General features: G+C 46.3%; 1 protein-coding gene across 11 annotated transcripts in view; it reads right to left on the bottom strand.

The window, feature by feature from the left end:
- Positions 1-3,032: 3,032 nt before the first annotated feature.
- Positions 3,033-17,867, bottom strand: part of LOC139376544 (pleckstrin homology domain-containing family A member 1-like) — a 36,501-nt gene continuing 21,666 nt past the window's right edge. For 4 of the 11 annotated variants that reach the window (XM_071119252.1, XM_071119255.1, XM_071119254.1 and 1 more), the window contains 8 exons: positions 15,793-15,890; positions 14,215-14,337; positions 10,310-10,450; positions 9,650-9,718; positions 7,895-7,959; positions 7,503-7,566; positions 7,251-7,340; positions 3,033-4,861 (listed from right to left, as the gene is read on the bottom strand). In XM_071119252.1, coding sequence (XP_070975353.1) covers positions 4,484-4,861; positions 7,251-7,340; positions 7,503-7,566; positions 7,895-7,959; positions 9,650-9,718; positions 10,310-10,450; positions 14,215-14,337; positions 15,793-15,890 — 1,028 coding nt within the window. In that variant the 3' untranslated portion in view covers positions 3,033-4,483. Of the gene's footprint in view, positions 4,862-4,979; positions 5,230-6,468; positions 6,540-7,250; positions 7,341-7,502; positions 7,567-7,894; positions 7,960-9,649; positions 9,719-10,309; positions 10,451-14,214; positions 14,338-15,792; positions 15,891-17,867 lie in introns of those variants that run through there. The other 7 variants (XM_071119261.1, XM_071119260.1, XM_071119258.1 and 4 more) reach the window with 4 other exon arrangements.

The raw sequence follows: 17,867 nt of genomic DNA on the forward strand, positions 1-17,867 counted from the left end.
AACACATTGTCCTCTATCCTGAACCGTACTGGTGGGGTAAAATGATCCAGCTGAGTTCTACCGTTTCTCTTATTGGGTGCTGAAGTGCTGCTGTACGGTCCATTAAATTGATGAAGAAGCTCCGAAGTGTCTACCAAGTGCTGACGAAGCAAGTGTAGCTCTTTCTAACAGATTAAGGGACTGTAAAGTTGCACAAGGAGACCTCAAGGGTCCAGCAGGGGTGCTTCAGTAGCGCAGTTTGGGAGTTTATAGGTCTGTGTTGGTGTTCAGAGTAGACAGTTGTTTGGGAAACGTGAGCCGAAGTGACATTGATGTCAAACTTACGTCATCTCTCGTAACATTTATTGTTCGCTTTCATTTCACCTGGGAGCGCTTATTTTTTTTTTTACAACAGGAAATAAACAATTACACGTGGGGGAATTTAAGTTAATTACAGTAATGTGGTGACAGGGTGGAGAGCTTACCATTCCAGGTCAATTTAACTGCGGTTTTGTTTTGTACATTGTTTTGGTAGTGGAGTTATTGGGCTGTTTGTGTCTTTATCCTAACTTAAATCATGTGATTGATCATATTGCTTAACAGCCGTGTCTGGCAACATCATAGAAGATATGGAAGAAGAAACTGGAAGCCAGGCATGCAAAGCAGTGATTAGTTAAGCAGGAAATGTATTGGCCATATTATGTCACATGTACTGTAATGTCTGGGGTTTCTCAGATCCAGTCAAAAGTATATAGATGTGGCAGCATGTCTAACATTCAGATACACTTTTGCTCCATCACATTGTAACAGCTAGAATCAAGCATCTCTTAAGTAACACTAAAGTGGGTGTGTTAGTGACCGCACACACACACACACACACACACGCACACACACACACACACACACACACACACACACACACACACACACACACACACACACACACAGATGAATCGAGGAGGAAGGGTGGGAAGGAGGGAGGGAGGAAGTAGAGAGGGTGGGTTGGATTGCTGTGTTCTCTGGCTGTGCAGATGTCAGGCTCCAACCACTCTCTCATTGTGAGTGATGTCCATTAAGCACCCAGGGACCAGTGTGGAGAAATCCTCAGCACCCCAGGAAAATAATGAGCTGGACGCGGCCATTGACACACATTGGGGTGGACCATGCAGGCTCTGTTTACTCCCGTTGTTGTGGTTACAGAGTTCACCCAGCTGTTTATGTTGTCCTTGACTCAGTTAGAGGCCTCTGTTAGGGGCCATGTCATCATTGCTGACATCATCACTCCCCGCCAAGGGCTCTGGGTTTGACAGGATGGACCTGATTCGTACAAATAGCCCTAATAAATATTTAGAAAAGGCCTGGGATCAAAACAGACCTGATGCGTACACCTGGCCCAAACAACCATGGGTCAGCAGAACAGTTCTGGGATCAGAACGGACCAGATGCGTATAACTAGACCTGGCAGCCAAGGGCCAGCAGGACAGACCTGGGATCAGTGGCTAGAGACCTGCTGTCTTCATAGCATCATTACACTGTGGTGTCCAACCTGCATGACTAGGTCGCTAGTTCCCCATATGACCAAAAACAACTCTGAGCCTGTTATGTAACTACAGATAACAGCTAGGGGGGCTCTTCGAGATGAGAGCAGAGGCCAGCTTGAAGATTCATGTACACTATCATCCACATAAAACGATGGCCTGAAGTGCAACCCGCCAGCACTGTTTATTTTAACTGGCATTGGTGGCATCAGAGGAGAGGTCAACTGTTCCAACTTCACTCACTGCAGTCACCAACATAGATAGATTTCCCAGTGGTCGTTTCCCCCTGGGCACACACTGGTTGAATCCACGTTGTTTCCACATCACTTCAATGAAATTACGTGGAATAGACGTTGAATTGACGTCTGTACCCAGTGGGTCTCCTGCTTGTGTTCTTTAGAGTTCCACTATCTGGCAAGCGCATCCTTCTCAATAAGAGCCCATTACGTGTGAACGGACACTTCTAGTGAAGCACTACGAATGTCCGTTTGAGCCAAAGTCAGAGTTACTCAAACCTGAACCTCGGGAATGGCGGAGGGATTCCAATCGTTGAGTCCTCAATGCAATTTGCTACAACAAGCTTTGGCCACCCCAAATCCCTGCCAGTAACATCCAAACTCTGAGACCTGTTCCAATAAGTTTTTTCTGAGTGTTTTTATTGGACCTATGTTTGTGTAATAGTAAGACTAATAGAGGCAGAAAAGGAGGGCCTAGCATCATTAGTACATGGTTGGAATGAAGAGCCCCCTGCTCTTTTGGTTCCCCATCCAAACAAGATTTAGAGCAGGGTTTGTTTCCTCATACCTGGCTCTGTGCATCACAACACTGTGACAGTGAGTCAGGCCTGGCCTGCTCCCAGAGCACGACGGATTCCAGCTGGGTTTACTACGAGATAGCAGGGACCTCTCGGTCACAACAGACAGCTCCTACCAACTGGTCAGTGTGGGGGACTGGCCATCTCCAAGTTGAGGTTTTGTGCACTACTTTTCACCAGATCCGTATGGGCTCTGGGGCGCTACACAGGAAATAGGGATCCATTTTGGACGCAGCCTAAAGTGTATGATGTGGCCTTGATCATTCAGACTGATGGAATTCACCTTTGTTCCGAACACCAAATTGAGATGAATGAGAGACATTTGCTAAATATCTCAGATGGCCACAGATGCCAAAAAGCAAGGCCAACAGGTGGCAGTAGAGCCCTGCATTGCCAAGTCCTTTCCTCTGGTCTTACCAGGCCTTGATGTGTCAACTTTTAAAAACACTGTAAAAAAAAATGGGTTACACCTCTAAATGCAATCTACAATAACATGCTGGAAAAGGTGGGGGTTACAAAAGAAGTGAACATAGCAGACATTGTATGTAATAGAAAAATATTTGAGCAAAACACGGGCTTGTAGTTCTTTCCTTCAGCACTAGTGTCAATTTTCTGTTTTGACTGCGTCCAACCTCAAAAAAAAAAAAAGAGACATTTAAAGGATTTGAGTCAACACAAAAAAGAAGCAAAGTCACTCCAACTTGAATCCATTGATTTATTCTCAAACTCCACTTAATAAATAATGCACATGATTCAGAGCATCAGGTACACAATTAAAAGGGTCAAAATATCTTCTTTTTTTCTTTCTTTCTTCTCTCTATAAAAAGAGAACGCAGGCACTTTACCAGCTTTACAGTAGAGGTGTGCAACACAGTAACAAGTTACAGGAAGAGTACGGCTGAGAGGCACAGAAGGCCTCCCCACAGACACACAAACTGTCACAGCATACGGGAAAAGTAGTAAAATAGTCGCACAGTAGAAAAGAGAAGAGGACCACAAAGGAACACCCAGAAAACAGATCAAGGGCAGTGAGCAGCTCGTCTGCCCACATGAGTGTCCGTCCACAAGGTGCCATTTGAAAGGCCCTGCCAAGAGGCCTATAGATGTTGTGCACATATACATGTCCTGTTTATGTCCTCCTGAGGGAGAAGTCTCTATTCAAATGCATGCTAACATTGGCAGGCACATACAATACAGAGCAGGACTTCATTTGGCAAAAGAAAAAACAGAGGTGGGACAGTGTGTGTGTGTGTGTGTGTGTGTGTGTGTGTGGTTGACAGAGAGACAGGGAGAAAGAAAGAGAGAGAGAGAGTCTAAAACACAACAGGTGTAACTCTCATATGAACAGAAGGACTCAAAGCGTATCTATTTTAAATGATGAACAGAAACACGTAACACCCACTTCCTTTCTAAAAACGCAGCTGAAAATAAGAAAAAGCTGCAGGGAAATTCATCTGCTAAAAGTTATCTTTAGGATGCGACGAGGATTCATGGTGTGCTTCAACAACGGCTTGCTTTGGATAGAAACTCAAACTGGTCATGTTAAAAGTACACACAAGTCTACACCACGCGTGTATGTTTTTGTGTGTGAGTGGGGTTGTCTCATTGACACCGGTTACAACTTTTTCGTTTACATAACTATGAACACAAATAACATCTAGCCTCTTTTTTTATTTTTTATATATTAGTTCCAACAACCCTGATAACAGTAAATCAAGTGACGTCTGGGAGGAGGAAGTGGAGTGGGAAATTATTTGTGAGTTTCTCAGCAGAGTAGCCAACCCAGTCCACCTCTTGAGCCAATGGAGAGGGGAGGATGTCCAGGAATCATACAATACCAACAACAAGAGAGAAAGAGCAACACCCAACAGAAATATCAACAACGACAGAGACTGAAATAGAACATCTGACGGCATCTCCTTGTCCTGAAACGTCACGCCATTTGCTGTGTTAAGAGAGGGTCTGGATACAGGGGAGAGTAGACGATCAACGGTCACAGCCAGGGACCACTTCCTGTCTTCCTGAGGGCCAGGTTGGCACTGATTGGTCACGTTTGATTGGCTTTCCTCTTGTCGTTGTTGATGACTGTCCACTATGTCCAGTCCCCTTTCTGTCAGTGTGAATCCTGACAGGAAGGGTCAGGGTTAGAGGCTCACACCTGGCTGACATGCAGGTCTGAGTCCTCGAAGCCGAGGGAGGAGAGTTCCGGTTGGTCGCCCTCCACCTTGCTGCGCCGTCTCCATGGCGACAGCTCCTCCTGGTGGGCATTGGTGGGGTAACAGGACGAGGCGCTCACTTGGACAGGCGAGGGGTCTCCTGGAGAGAGAGGCGGGAGCGGTGCGGTGGTAGTGGCCCCTGGTGGCCTCGCCAGGGCAGCAGGCCCAAGAAGTCCTGGCTGTCCCAGGTCAGGGCCCGGGCCCCCCTGTGGCTGGTGGTAGGGGAGCTCTGCCTGGATGGGCGAGCGAGGGACGAGGGGTCCCGCCTGATTGCTGCTACAGTAGAAGGCGGAGGGGGTGTGGTCACTGTGCTCCTGCAGAGTGTTGGGGGGAGGGAACGGAGGTAGGGAGGGGGACAAAGTCATTCAGATTCAGAAGCACTGGATGCAGGGGAGTCAGTCAGGTCAGTCACAGAGCTGTAGCAGGGGCAGTGGCACAGCGTGGCAAAGGGAGGTAGGACAGCATCAGCAGCAGCAGTAGTTGAAGCAGTGGTAGTATATATAGTGGTGCAGGAGCAAAGAGGAGTAGTGGAGGAAGCTGGAGGGAAGCAGCGGCAGACTGAGGCAGCAGATGTAGTTGAAGGAGGAGGATGGCAGCACAGACAGTGGTGGTACAGTAGACAGTGAATGTACAGTAGAGCTCACTTGGGGAATGTTAGTATCTCACTGTCAAATTTGACTCTCTGAAAAACACGACAGAGACAAAACAAAGAAAACAGATGGCCAACCGTTAGCGAAAAGATGACCAGTTACGACGAGCTAAAAACCCGCAGAGGAATGGCGAGTTCCAGCAAGGGAGTGAAAAAGTGGGAAAAGTGACACACAGGGTGAGATTCGAGACGAGAAGGGCAGAGGGATGTGAAATCAGAATAAATGGGTAGAGCTCGGAGAACGTAAGTGTGTGTTGAAGGGGTGGGGGTGCACGACGACATGTTGACAAGAATCACAGCATTACTGGGTCATTAGAGAGCAAACTACTCGACACACTTTCCACAAACCAAAATGGTAACGAGAGACTCTAAAAGGCATGTGGAAGTGTTAAAAAGTCTCAAAGTTGGTAAGTGTAAGATGTTGAAGACAAAGAATGAATGAAAGAAGGAATGAAGATATACTGTAATGGTCAACCTTGAGGATTGCTGTGTGTGTGTGTGTGTGTGTTTCTAGGATAGGTCGGGGAACATGCAACACCAGCCTTGGGCCTAGATACCAGCTACAGGTTACTGTACTACAGACTACTGCACTACAGCGCCCCACCCTACATTGGAACCCAGTGACGTAAGTGTTTTCTATCTATAATAGAAAGAGGCCAGATAGATGGCACTTTTCTTCTTTTTTTCCCCTTTCCCATTGTCTGTATAAAGGAACGGGAACTCGGTAAAAAAAAAATCTTAAAACTGACCTGGAAGACACAAAATGTGTTAGAAATGCATTCAAATCAGTTGAGGAAGAAGGTAACCAATGATGCCAGAGGGAGTTTTCCAAGAAGCCTAGTCAAGAACAGACCAGTCGATTACTGATCTCTGGAAGGAGGAGGAGTGAGGTCATGTGGACCAGGCGAGTTAGTCTGGTCAATCAACGGCAGATTAGAGGATGTCTGTCCAGAACAGTTAGGATGGAGAAGGGGGAGGGGCTAATGATCAGCACTCAAGCGTGAGATGGAAGTCTATCTACTATCTAGTAACTGGGCTTGCTTGGGTGTTTCAGAGGGGAGTAAGCAGTCAAAGCTTCATTCCACTACACTGGACTGTGTCTGAAATGGCACCCTATTCCCTAACATAGTGCACATCTTTTGACCAGAGCTCCACCCTGGTCAAAAGTAGCGCACTATTTAAGGAATAGTGTGCCATTTCAGACGCAACCTAGGACTACTACTTGGCAAAACAGAAATGAAGCTGCTTGGCCGACACGGGGGAATCACATACGTGCTGCATTCACCATTGCGGAATGTATACCTCTGTATACAAGGGTTCGACAGCCGACGGGCCTGACGCATCTGCAACAACACAGTAGTGCACCGCTTAGTTAGGAGTTTGGAGAGAGAAAGAGAGAATGGGGGGAGGACACTCCGGCCAAGAGAGGGAGAGAGGCAAGGAGGAGAGAGAGAGAGAGAACAGGAGAGTGGCTGGATTTGGATGTGGGGGTTTCAATTCTGTGCCGGGTGCGACCATCGGTTACGGTTCGAGGTGGGGTATCTAGCAGCGTCACCAGGTCGAGTAGAGATAGAATACTGCCTTGTGTACTGTAGTGAAAGCTACACCTGCAGTATGTCAATGAAAAACCTGTAACCCCTCCCCCAACTGTGATTGGAGTGTCTAGGTTTCTAAGCTGGGGTGGTGGGTGGGTGAATGGTAACGTTTATTCTTCAACAGCCAGAAACAGACTAACTAGAGACATTCTAGCCAAACCGGAACAGCGGATTTAGATCAAATATGGTTCCCTGCAAAAACAGTCAAGTTTCTCCCCCTCGGAGCAGAGATCTCCAAATACTCTTCTTGGGCACCCACATGTCGTGCAGGCTTTTATTCTAGCCCAGCACAAACACACCTGATCCAACTAACCATCAAGCCCTTGGTTAGTGAACCAGGTGTGTCATGTAATACAAGGCTGGAACTAAAGTGTTGAAAGTTGTGACACCCTCTGGGTGCCAGACAGAGCCAGTATGGAGGACCAGTGGCTCAGGCCCAGCCCCAGACTGAATACGTACAGAGGCAGCTGAGCGTCCAGGCCCCCGCTGGGCCACAATGGCTCCAGAGATGGCCTTTATCCAGCTGTGCATCTCCTCTGGACTGTCCGACTACAGAGGAAGGAAGAGGGGTCACGAAAACAGACAGACAGACAGACAGACAGACAGAAGGAAGGAATAGGTTACTGTGTGCCAATGGCAATGGACAGTAACTATATCTCTTCAGTCCATATATTCATTCATATATTCAACTGGAGAAAGAAATGTTCTCACCTGTATGTAAAAGGTCCTTGAGCTAGTGACCACTTCAAACAGATTGTCCCTCTGCATTAAGTCACTAGATAGAAAGACATGAAAACCTCTTTCAATAATATTCAAACATCCCAAATCACTGGGTGTGAACGTAAGAGAGCGCGTCGCCGTCGAAGGACGACAGTAAGCCAATTCTGTGAGTCCATATCCAACATTTAGACTTCTCATCCATTTCCAACATTTACACTTCTCATTTACACTTCTCATCTGTGAGGACGCTACAGTTGGCAGCCAGGTCTGCATCCCACATGGCCCACATCTCCCTCCCAGCCCCTATCACCTTGGCACTTGTCCCGCCAGTGTCGATAGCCAATCTCTCTAGCTCAGTGACTAAAGAGTAAAAAGACACTGACCTCTGTTTGCACTCCTGAACTTTGTGAACCTCTTTCAGTGGGATCACACGCAGTGGCTCTCTCTCCTGAGAGAGAGAGAAAAGAGAGAGAAAAGAAAGAAAGAAAAGAGAAAGGGAGAAAGAGGAAACAGCCACAGAACATGTTACACCATCACAACACATCATTAATTCAACACAAGCAACAGGACATAAACAATCCAAAGTGTAACAAGACAGAACAGGAGCTCGTCCCTGACGTGCCCTGAACAGAGAGGACAGGCTGAGAGGGTAGAAGGGGGATGAAGGGGAGTCCTCATGATCAGCCCTCGCAGGCCTAGCTCTCTGATCCAGGGCGTTTCGTCACGCTTGCTTTTTACGGGAGGCTCAGCATCAGCACGTAACACCCTGGACAACAGCTATCACAGGCCTAGAATGAAGCTAGGGGACAGAAATTAATCCACCGTAGGACTAAACTGAGGACTTGCCTCATTTCCCCCCATCTGCTAAAAGGTTCTAGGACTAAGCATATGATCATTGACAATAGGCTCTCTGACATTATGCTAGATTATTAGGAACATAATAGGATGCCTGCCCACCTGCTGCCAACCATCCATCCACACACACACACACACACACGCTGAGACATGCTACGCTGTCCACAAGTGGAGCACCAGGAATGGAATTCACGACGCATTCCACGACGTGCTGAGACAACAATCCCCAAAGTCAATACCCCAGTCCCCCTATAACCTCACACATACACACACACACAATGAGATTACAGTGTGTGTGTTTGTCTGGATATGTTGTGTGTCTGCTTTGTGTCACAGTTTTGCTTCCGTCCCTCTCCCCGCCCCAACCTGGGCTCAAACCAGGGACCCTCTGCACACATCAACAACTGCCTCCCGCGAAGCATCGTTACCCTTCGCTCCGCAAAAAGCCGCGGCCCATGCAGAGCAAGGGGAACAACTACTTCAAGGTCTCAACAATTGAAACGCTATTAGTGCGCACCACCGCTAAACTAGCAAGCCATTTCAGACCAGTAACACTTGGATATGTTGATGTTGCAAGCCCGGGGACAGTCAATAGCGCAACCCCAGCAATCTCACCATGTCTTTGGCCCTGGGATAGAGGCACTAATGGCATTTCAGTAGGAGAGGATGGAGAGACGAAGAAGTCTGAACAGAGAAAGCACACACTCAGGCCCGGTGTTAGGGCCAATGGGAGTCAAGCTAATTCCACTGCAGCAGCACACCAACCACTCCTAAGGGAGGGGGAAGAGGCAGACAACGTGTCCCTCTTGTCTGAACTCGTTCTCTACCTCTCAGATCATGAGAGAGAGGAGGTGCAGAATGTGAGCGGGACAAAACAGATCTATCAACAATCTAGCAGTCACTTAGCCACAGTTCAGAATGTGAACGCAAGGAATCTAACCTTTCCCTCATAGAGGAGAAGTCAAAACCAGGCTTCTCGATTTGGAAGTCCTATTTATTAGTGGCTGTGCCAAAAGCTTTGGGAGCCGTGAACAATGCACAGGCCTGGAGTCAACTCTTATCTGATTGGTGTGTGTGTGTGTCCGTCTGTCCGGGGCTCTAGGGGTCTGTGAAACACAGGTGCAACACAAAGACGAACTGCTGGCCAACAGGGTCACACAGCGACATTGTATTGTATGTGTGTGTGATGGGGCAGGCGGGTGGGTGGCTCAGGGACACTTTATGTGGAGTGTGTGTCACCTCGCTCACAGCCGCAGCGGTGGAGAAGAGTCATTCCCACTCACCAGGTCTGACTTAAAGTAGCTGACCGCGTTCTCCTCCAGTAAGAAGTATCTCCTCTTCCAGTTCTTCATCTGCGCAAGAGAAAGTTACAAACATTCGAAAGTCATATACAAAGTGGATATCAACATTTCCAGCACCTCCAAATCCTTCCACTTGCTAAGAGCGTGGCTAAATGATTGCTATTCTGATATTGTATAGGACCACGGTTTGCTTTAGAATGGCTGGATCACTGTGGTTAATATGGTCTATTTATAGGGGATACGAGAAGGTACAGTAGGTTAAGGGTAAAACAACAATGAGGGATATAATTCACCCTCAGCACCCTGGCTGTGTCCAAAATATCTGGTCAGAATCCCACTGCTTTCTAACTCATCATCATCCTAACACAACAACAAACACACAGCACTGGTAGTGTTAAATGCTTGTAGCTGACAGAGAATCTCTCCGAGCCTGTGGTGTATTCATTAGGTACCATCCAAGGGAAAAACGGACAAAAACAGGGAGCGACTACCTGGACTTGTCCAATAAGAAACACTCATTTTCATTGTCTGTGCAAAACGTTTTCCACTACATTCCTGAATACATCCATGGTTTTGAGTGTAGGCTGCTACAGCACTCTCTCCCCTCCCCCCAGACAGCATCCTCCTCTACTGTCTACCTACCAGGGCTCCTTGCTTGACACAGTATCCAGCCTTGATGAGCGCCTGGTCCTGCACCCCCCGCCCCAGGAAGTAGGGCAGCTGGCTGTGGGCCTTCCGCAGGCCCCCCCTGTCTGCTCCGTTCTGCCCCCCGTCACCCTGCTCCTGCACCACGGAGAAGGAGGGAGGACACATACACATAAACTCAGCAAAAAAATAAATGGCATCTCACTGTCAACTGCGTTTATTCTCAGCAAACTTAACATGTGTAAATTGTTGTATGAACATAAAATTCAACAAAGAAACATAAACTGAACACGTTCCACAGACATGACTAACAGAAATGGAATAATGTGTCCCCGAACAAAGGGGGGGTTAAAATCAAAAGTAACAGTCAGTATCTGGTGTGGCCACCAGCTGAATTAAGTACTGCAGTGCATCTCCTCCTCATGGACTGCACCAGTTTTGCCAGTTCTTGCTGTGAGAAGTTAGCCCACTCTTCCACCAAGGCACCTGCAAGTTCCCGGACATTTCTGGGAGGAATGGTCCTAGCCCTCACCCTCCGATCCAACAAGTCCCAGATGTGCTCAATGGGATTGAGATCCGGACTCTTCGCTTGCCATGGCAGAACACTGACATTCCTGTCTTGCAGGAAATCACGCACAGAATGAGCAGTATGGCTGGTGGCATTGTCATGCTGGAGGGTCATGTCAGGATGAGCCTGCAGGAAGGGTACCACATGAGGGAGGAGGATGTCTTCCCTGTAACGCACAGCGTTGAGATTGCCTGCAATGACAAAAAGTTCAGTCCGATGATGCTGTGACACACCGCCCCAGACCATGACGGACCCTCCACCTCCAAATTGATCCCGCTCCAGAGTACAGGCCTCGGCGTAACGCTCATTCCTTCGACGATAAACGCGAATCCGTCCATCACCCCTGGTGAGACAAAACGCAACTTGTCAGTGAAGAGCACTTTTTGCCAGTCCTGTCTGGCCCAGCGACGTTGGGTTTGTGCCCATAGGTGCAGGTGATGTCTGGTGAGGACCTGCCTTACAACAGGCCTACAAGCTCTCAGTCCTGTCAAGCTTCTCAGCCTATTGCAGACAGTCTGAGCACTGATGGAGGGATTGTGCGTTCCTGGTGTAACTCGGGCAGTTGTTGTTGCCATCCTGTACCTGTCCCGCAGGTGTGATGTTCGGAAGTACTGATCCTGTGCAGGTGTTGTTACACATGGTCTGCCACTGCGAGGACGATCAGCTGTCTGTCCTGTAGCGCTATCTTAGGAGTCTCATATAAGGACATTGCAATTTATTGCCCTGGCCACATCTGCAGTCCTCATGCCTCCTTGCAGCATGCTTAAGGCACGTTCACACAGATGAGCAGGGATCCTGGGAATCTTTCTTTTGGTGTTTTTCAGAGTCAGTAGAAAGGCCTCTTTAGTGTCCTAAGTTTTCATAACTGTGACCTTAATTGCCTACCGTCTGTGAGCTGTTCCACAGGTGCATGTTCATTAATTGTTTATGGTTAATTGAACAAGCATGGGAAACAGTGTTAAAACCCTTTACAATGAAGATCTGTGAAGTTATTTGGATTTTGACTAATTATCTTTGAAAGACAGGGTCCTGAAAAAAGGGACGTTTCTTTTTTTTGCTGAGTTTATAAGTGTACGAAGTACAAACACAATCTATATTTTTAATCTTAGTTAAATTTTTCATACTCTTGTATTGCTGTGCTCAGGGCACCTTTGAAAATGAGACCCTGGTCTCATTGCATTTCCCATTACTAAATAAAAGTTTAATAAATAAAACACACACAACTACAAAACCAATCTGGCACGCCAACGCACAGACAGACATGCAGAATCAGATGAGTGTGGGAAAAGCCCCCCACCACATCGTCTACAGTGACTAGAGATATGATAGAGAATTCACTGCCTGTTGCATGTGTCAAGCAGAAGTTGAGGCCCACTGCACCACCACCACCCACACAGGAAGTGACATCAGAGGCCATAGCTTGAGCATCTGGATGTGAATTTTCACTTTCAGCTACTATTGGCTATACACCAGATACCAGCACAAGACAGGATATGATTTGTACTGCTCATAGCTCATACACAGCAGCAAACATACAGTGACTGAGCTCCTCAGTCAGTGGAGCACTATATTCAATGTCTGTCACGGTCTGTCTAGCTAAAAGATGGCCTGATCCATGGACACCTTCAGACAGACCGTCAATTTACAGCGCATTCGGAAAGTATTCAGACCTCTTCACTTTTTCTTACATTACAGCCTTATTCGAAAATGGATTGGAAAAAAAAAAAAAAAAACTATCTACACACAATACTCCATAATGACAAACAGGTTTTTAGAAATGTTAGCAAATTCATTCAAAAAAAATAAAAAAATAGAAATACATTATTTAAATACAGTAAGTATTCAGACCTTTTGCTGTGAGACTTGAAATTGAGCTCAGGTGCATCCTGTTTCCATTGATCATCCTTGAAATGTTTCTTCAACTTGACTGAGTCCATCTGTAGTAAATTCGATTGATTGGACATGATTTAGAAAAGGCACACACCTGTCTGTATGAGGTCCCGCAGTTGACAGTGCATGTCAGTGCAAAAACCAAGCAGGGAGGTCGAAGGAATTGTCCGTAGAGACAGGATTGTGTCGAGGCACAGATCTGGGGAAGGGTACCAAAACATTTCTGCAGCATTGAAGGTCCCCAAGAACACAGGGGCCTCCATCATTCTTAAATAGAATGATGGGAGGCCCCTGAGCTGGCTGCCCGGCCAAACTGAGAAATTGGCGGGGAAAGGCCTTGATCAGAGAGGTGACCAAGATGGTCACTCTGATGGAGATGGGAGAACCTTCCAGAAGGAAAGCCATATCTGAAACACTCCACCAAATCAGGCCTTTTTGTTTGAGTGGCCAGACGGAAGCCAATCCTCTGCAAAAGGCACATGAAGGCGCCGAAAGGACTCTCAAGACCATGAGAAACAAGATTCTCTGGTCTGATAAAACCAAGATTGAACTCTTTGGCCTGAATGGCAAGCATCACATCTGGAGGAAACCAGGCACCGCTCATCACCTGGCCAATACCATTTTTTTGTTATTATTATATATATTTTTTTACCTTTAATTAACCAGGCAAGTCAGTTAAGAACAAATTCTTATTTTCAATGACGGCCTAGGAACAGTGGGTTAACTGCCTGTTCAGGGGCAGAACGACAGATTTGTACCTTGTCAGCTCGGGGGTTTGAACTTGCAACCTTCTAGTCCAACGCTCTAACCACTAGGCTACCCTGCCACCATCCCTACGGTGAAGTGGTGGCAGCATCATGTTGTGGGAATGTTTTTCAGCGGAAGGGACTGGGAGACCGAGAGGGAAAGATGAACGGAGCAAAGCACAACGTGATCCTTGATGAAAAACGTGCTCCAGAGCGTTCAGGACCTCAGACTGGGGTGAAGGTTCACCTTCCAACAGGACAACGAACCTAAGCACACGGCCGAGACAATGCAGGAGTGGCTTCGGGACAAGTCTCGGAATGTCCTTGCCTGTAACTGTCTGAAACCACACTTGACTGAAGTGCTCCAAGCCACATCAGAGCAGGTGGCCTTCAAATATATGTCAGATATGACATAAATATGTCAGATATGTCATAAATATGTCAGATATGACATAAATATGTCAGATATGTCCAGAAATGTTCAGTAACTCTCCCAAAATCCCAGAAATCCCAGGTGAAGGAATCCTGGATATCCTGCATATTCCTTCTTGATTCCAGGAATATTCTAACCAGGACTTCTGAAAAACCTGAGAACTTCATTAGTTACTTTAATTTTTTTGCAACTCTACGCATGTTCATATGAGTGGGCAAGGTTAGGGTTCGTTAAGTGCTGGGCCAGACTGGTGATCCTTCCTTACCTGTGTGGCAGTGATGATGGGTACCCCTCCTATGATCTCCGTCTTATAGGAGATCTGCTTCATGGAACCCAGCACCTCCTGAGGCATCTCTGCACTGGGCTGGCCGTCCCCCGACTTTGGCACCTGGAACATGTTAAATAAACATCAACTCCCAGAGTGCACCAGGAGCCAGGAGTCCAGGACCAGCAGAGTGAACAACATTCCCCGATAGCTTGTTAGATGTGTCCCTCTACAGTCTCTGTAGTGATGTGATGTACTCCCTGCCTGCTTGTTAGTGTATTTTCCATCAACTCTAGCCTGGGGGCTTCAGAGAGACACTGCTACACTGTTGAGTAACAGTGAGACCGTGTATGGGAGCTTGTTGAGTAACAGTGAGACTGTGTATGGGAGCTTGTTGAGTAACAGTGAGACTGTGTATGGGAGCTTGTTGAGTAACAGTGAGACTGTGTATGGGAGCTTGTTGAGTAACAGTGAGACTGTGTATGGGAGCTTGTTGAGTAACAGTGAGACTGTGTATGGGAGCTTGTTGAGTAACAGTGAGACTGTGTATGGGAGCTTGTTGAGTAACAGTGAGACTGTGTATGGGAGCTTGTTGAGTAACAGTGAGACTGTGTATGGGAGCTTGTTGAGTAACAGTGAGACTGTGTATGGGAGCTTGTTGAGTAACAGTGAGACTGTGTATGGGAGCTTGTTGAGTAACAGTGAGACTGTGTATGGGAGCTTGTTGAGTAACAGTGAGACTGTGTATGGGAGCTTGTTGAGTAACAGTGAGACTGTTTTGCAGTCTGTCAGCAGCAGGATATAACTCAATGACGAGCACAACACTGTATTGAAGTCATTATAAAAGTTCATTATTACGTTACTATACTCAACGCCCAGTCCCTGCCTCATACATGGATGTGGTTTAAGAGTAATTGGAGTGAGACATCCTCTCTATGCATCTTTGTGAAAGCTGATCCATAGGCACACAGCTCTGCTCTGTCCCTGCACTGCCGTTTCAAAGAGAGAGCGTTATTTTCAGAAGCCCTCAAATCTGTAGAGACCGTCCGTGACTCACGACACACACCTTCCCCTTTGTCCTGCCTGCTCTGGTCTGTGTGTGCGCGCGTGTAAGTGCCTGCCTGTGTATGTGTGCATGCGTGCATTCCAGGGCTAGTCAGAGGAGAGGGAGAGGAGCAGAGTAAGCCACTTTCGTTGCCCTGGCCCTCAGCGACGCACTCATGGAAATGATCCCCCCCGCCCAGAGGGGTTTCGATGCCCTCTAGGAGACAGATATGGGCTCCTGGTCCCAGCGGACCGTAACACTGTGTGCAATGACTGTTTCATAAGGTATGTCTCTCCCCTGTTGACTTGACAGTAGACACATGCGTGGTATGCCCTTGTCTTGTCATCCTCCTCCATCACGCCCTTCTTGTCCTGTAAAAACTTCCACTCACGCTGGCTGAAATGGGCTAACACATGCTCATTGTGAATAACAGATCCTTCCCAGAGGGGTTGAGATGGGAGCAGTCTTGTACAACAGGAGGTGGTGCTGTGACAAAGTGCTACTTATGACAGGTAGCAGGGCGGGGCACTCACTGTGATCTTGGTGGCGTTGTTGAGCACGTTGACCCACTCTACCAGATCCTGCTGATCGTTGGCCTGGAGGTAGAACTTCCTCATACCAGCATTGATGACTTGAGAGAGAGAGAGAGAGAGAGAGAGAGAGCGAGAGATAGATAGATTCCGGTCAGTTTTCAAAAAGAGAACAGTAGCAGTTCTGTCAGTTAGGTCCACATGCGTCGATGTAATATATTCCTGTTAACTAGTCTGACACTCAGAGAATATCATGCGGTTAACAGTCGACAGGATCCCGAGTTCAGAATCCAGAGAGAGAACTTTTATTGCATCCCAAATAGCAATCTACTAGTCCACGGGCCAGAGGTAAAATGTGTCCGCTTTGGGGTGGCAAAGGTTTGATGGTATTAAAATATGATAGCCACTCCAAAATAGTCATACTTTTCTATGTCTTGTTTATGGGAGTCTACGCAATAGAATGTTTGCAGGCTGATGAAGGAATGATGAGACAAGTTGGAATGTAAACGTTCTCATTGAAAATGACCGTTTCAAACAACAATGGAATATTGTATTGGGTGGATCTGGTCTTAAAAACCAAGGAATTTGGTAAATATGATGATGCACTATCATTGAAACAATAACGTTACGAAACATACATTGGGGTTGTTTTAGTGAAATTTGTCATACTGGGAAATAATACAAGTCCAAGGGATCCAAATCTGGAACTTCCTGAGATAACTCAACAAATGACAGAGGACACCTTTAGAATGCTGGCCATTGCTATACAACAGACTATTACAGATGGCAATTAATAAAACGAATATTCTGGACACAAAGACATGCAAACACAAACTATCTCTAAAAAGGAACCTTGGTGATTACAAGCTCTTCTGTCCCTGGACATCGTGATTTTAAACGTGATGCTCTCAAACCGTACAAGTTATTTAATGAAATATGTTATCTAATCATTCTGTAGCCATTAGTTCAGTGGCTGGTTAACAAATGTAATAGAAATTATGCAATTGGTGATTTATTTTAAAAAATCCAGCCTTTTATCAATTGGACCATTGCTGATGCCCTCAACAACCCTCAAGAGACACTAATCAATACATATTCCAGTGGCCGTATACTACAATACACTATTTCCCATAAACAGTGTAACTAGACACCATCCATAAAATGCAGTGATAATGAAGTGATACAATTCTTGACTATTTCCACATTTGACTATGTTACAAGTTGAGTTTTGGGTTATTGTCCTGCTGAAAGGTGAATTTGTCTCCCAGTGTCCGTTGGTAAGCAGACTGAACCAGGTTTTTCCTCTAGGATTTTGCCTGTGCTTAGCTCTATTCCGTTTCTTTTCATCCTAACAATCTCCCTACTCCTTGTCGATGACGAGCATATCCTTAACGTGGGCCGTCACTGTAAATAAGAATTTGTTCTCAACTGACTTGACTAGTTAAATAAATGTTAAATAAAATAAAATAAACAGAAACATGACGCAGCCACCAACCATGCTTGAAAATATAAAGAGTGGTACACAGTGATGTGTTGTGTTTGCCCCCCAAAAAAGTATTATTTGTATTCAGAAATTTTTTTTAAAATAAAATGACTTTATTACTTTAGTGCTCTATTGCAAACAGGATGCATGTTTTGGAATATTTTTACTCTGTACAGACTTCCTTCTTTCCACTTTGTCAATTAGGTTAGTACTGTGGAGTAACTACAATGCTGCTGATCCATCCTCAGTTCTCCCATCACAGCCATTAAACTCTAACTGTTTTAAAAAGTGGTGAAATCCCTGAGCAGTTTCCTTCCTCTCTGGCAACAGAGTTAGGAAGGACGCCTGTATCTTTGCAGTGACTGGGTGAATTGATGCACCATCCAAAGGTTAATTACACATAATTGTATGTGTGGGTACAAAGATAGGGTAATCATTCAAAATGCATGTTAAGCACCATTATTACACACACCGGTGCACCTTGCACCTACTACCATACCCCTTCCAATTCACTTCAATCGTATGTCTTGCCCATTCACCCTTTGAATGGCACACATACACAATCCATGTCTCAAGGCTTAGAAATCCTTCTTTT

The sequence above is a fragment of the Oncorhynchus clarkii genome, chromosome 20, assembly GCF_045791955.1.
Source record: "Oncorhynchus clarkii lewisi isolate Uvic-CL-2024 chromosome 20, UVic_Ocla_1.0, whole genome shotgun sequence".
Lineage (NCBI taxonomy): Eukaryota > Metazoa > Chordata > Actinopteri > Salmoniformes > Salmonidae > Oncorhynchus > Oncorhynchus clarkii.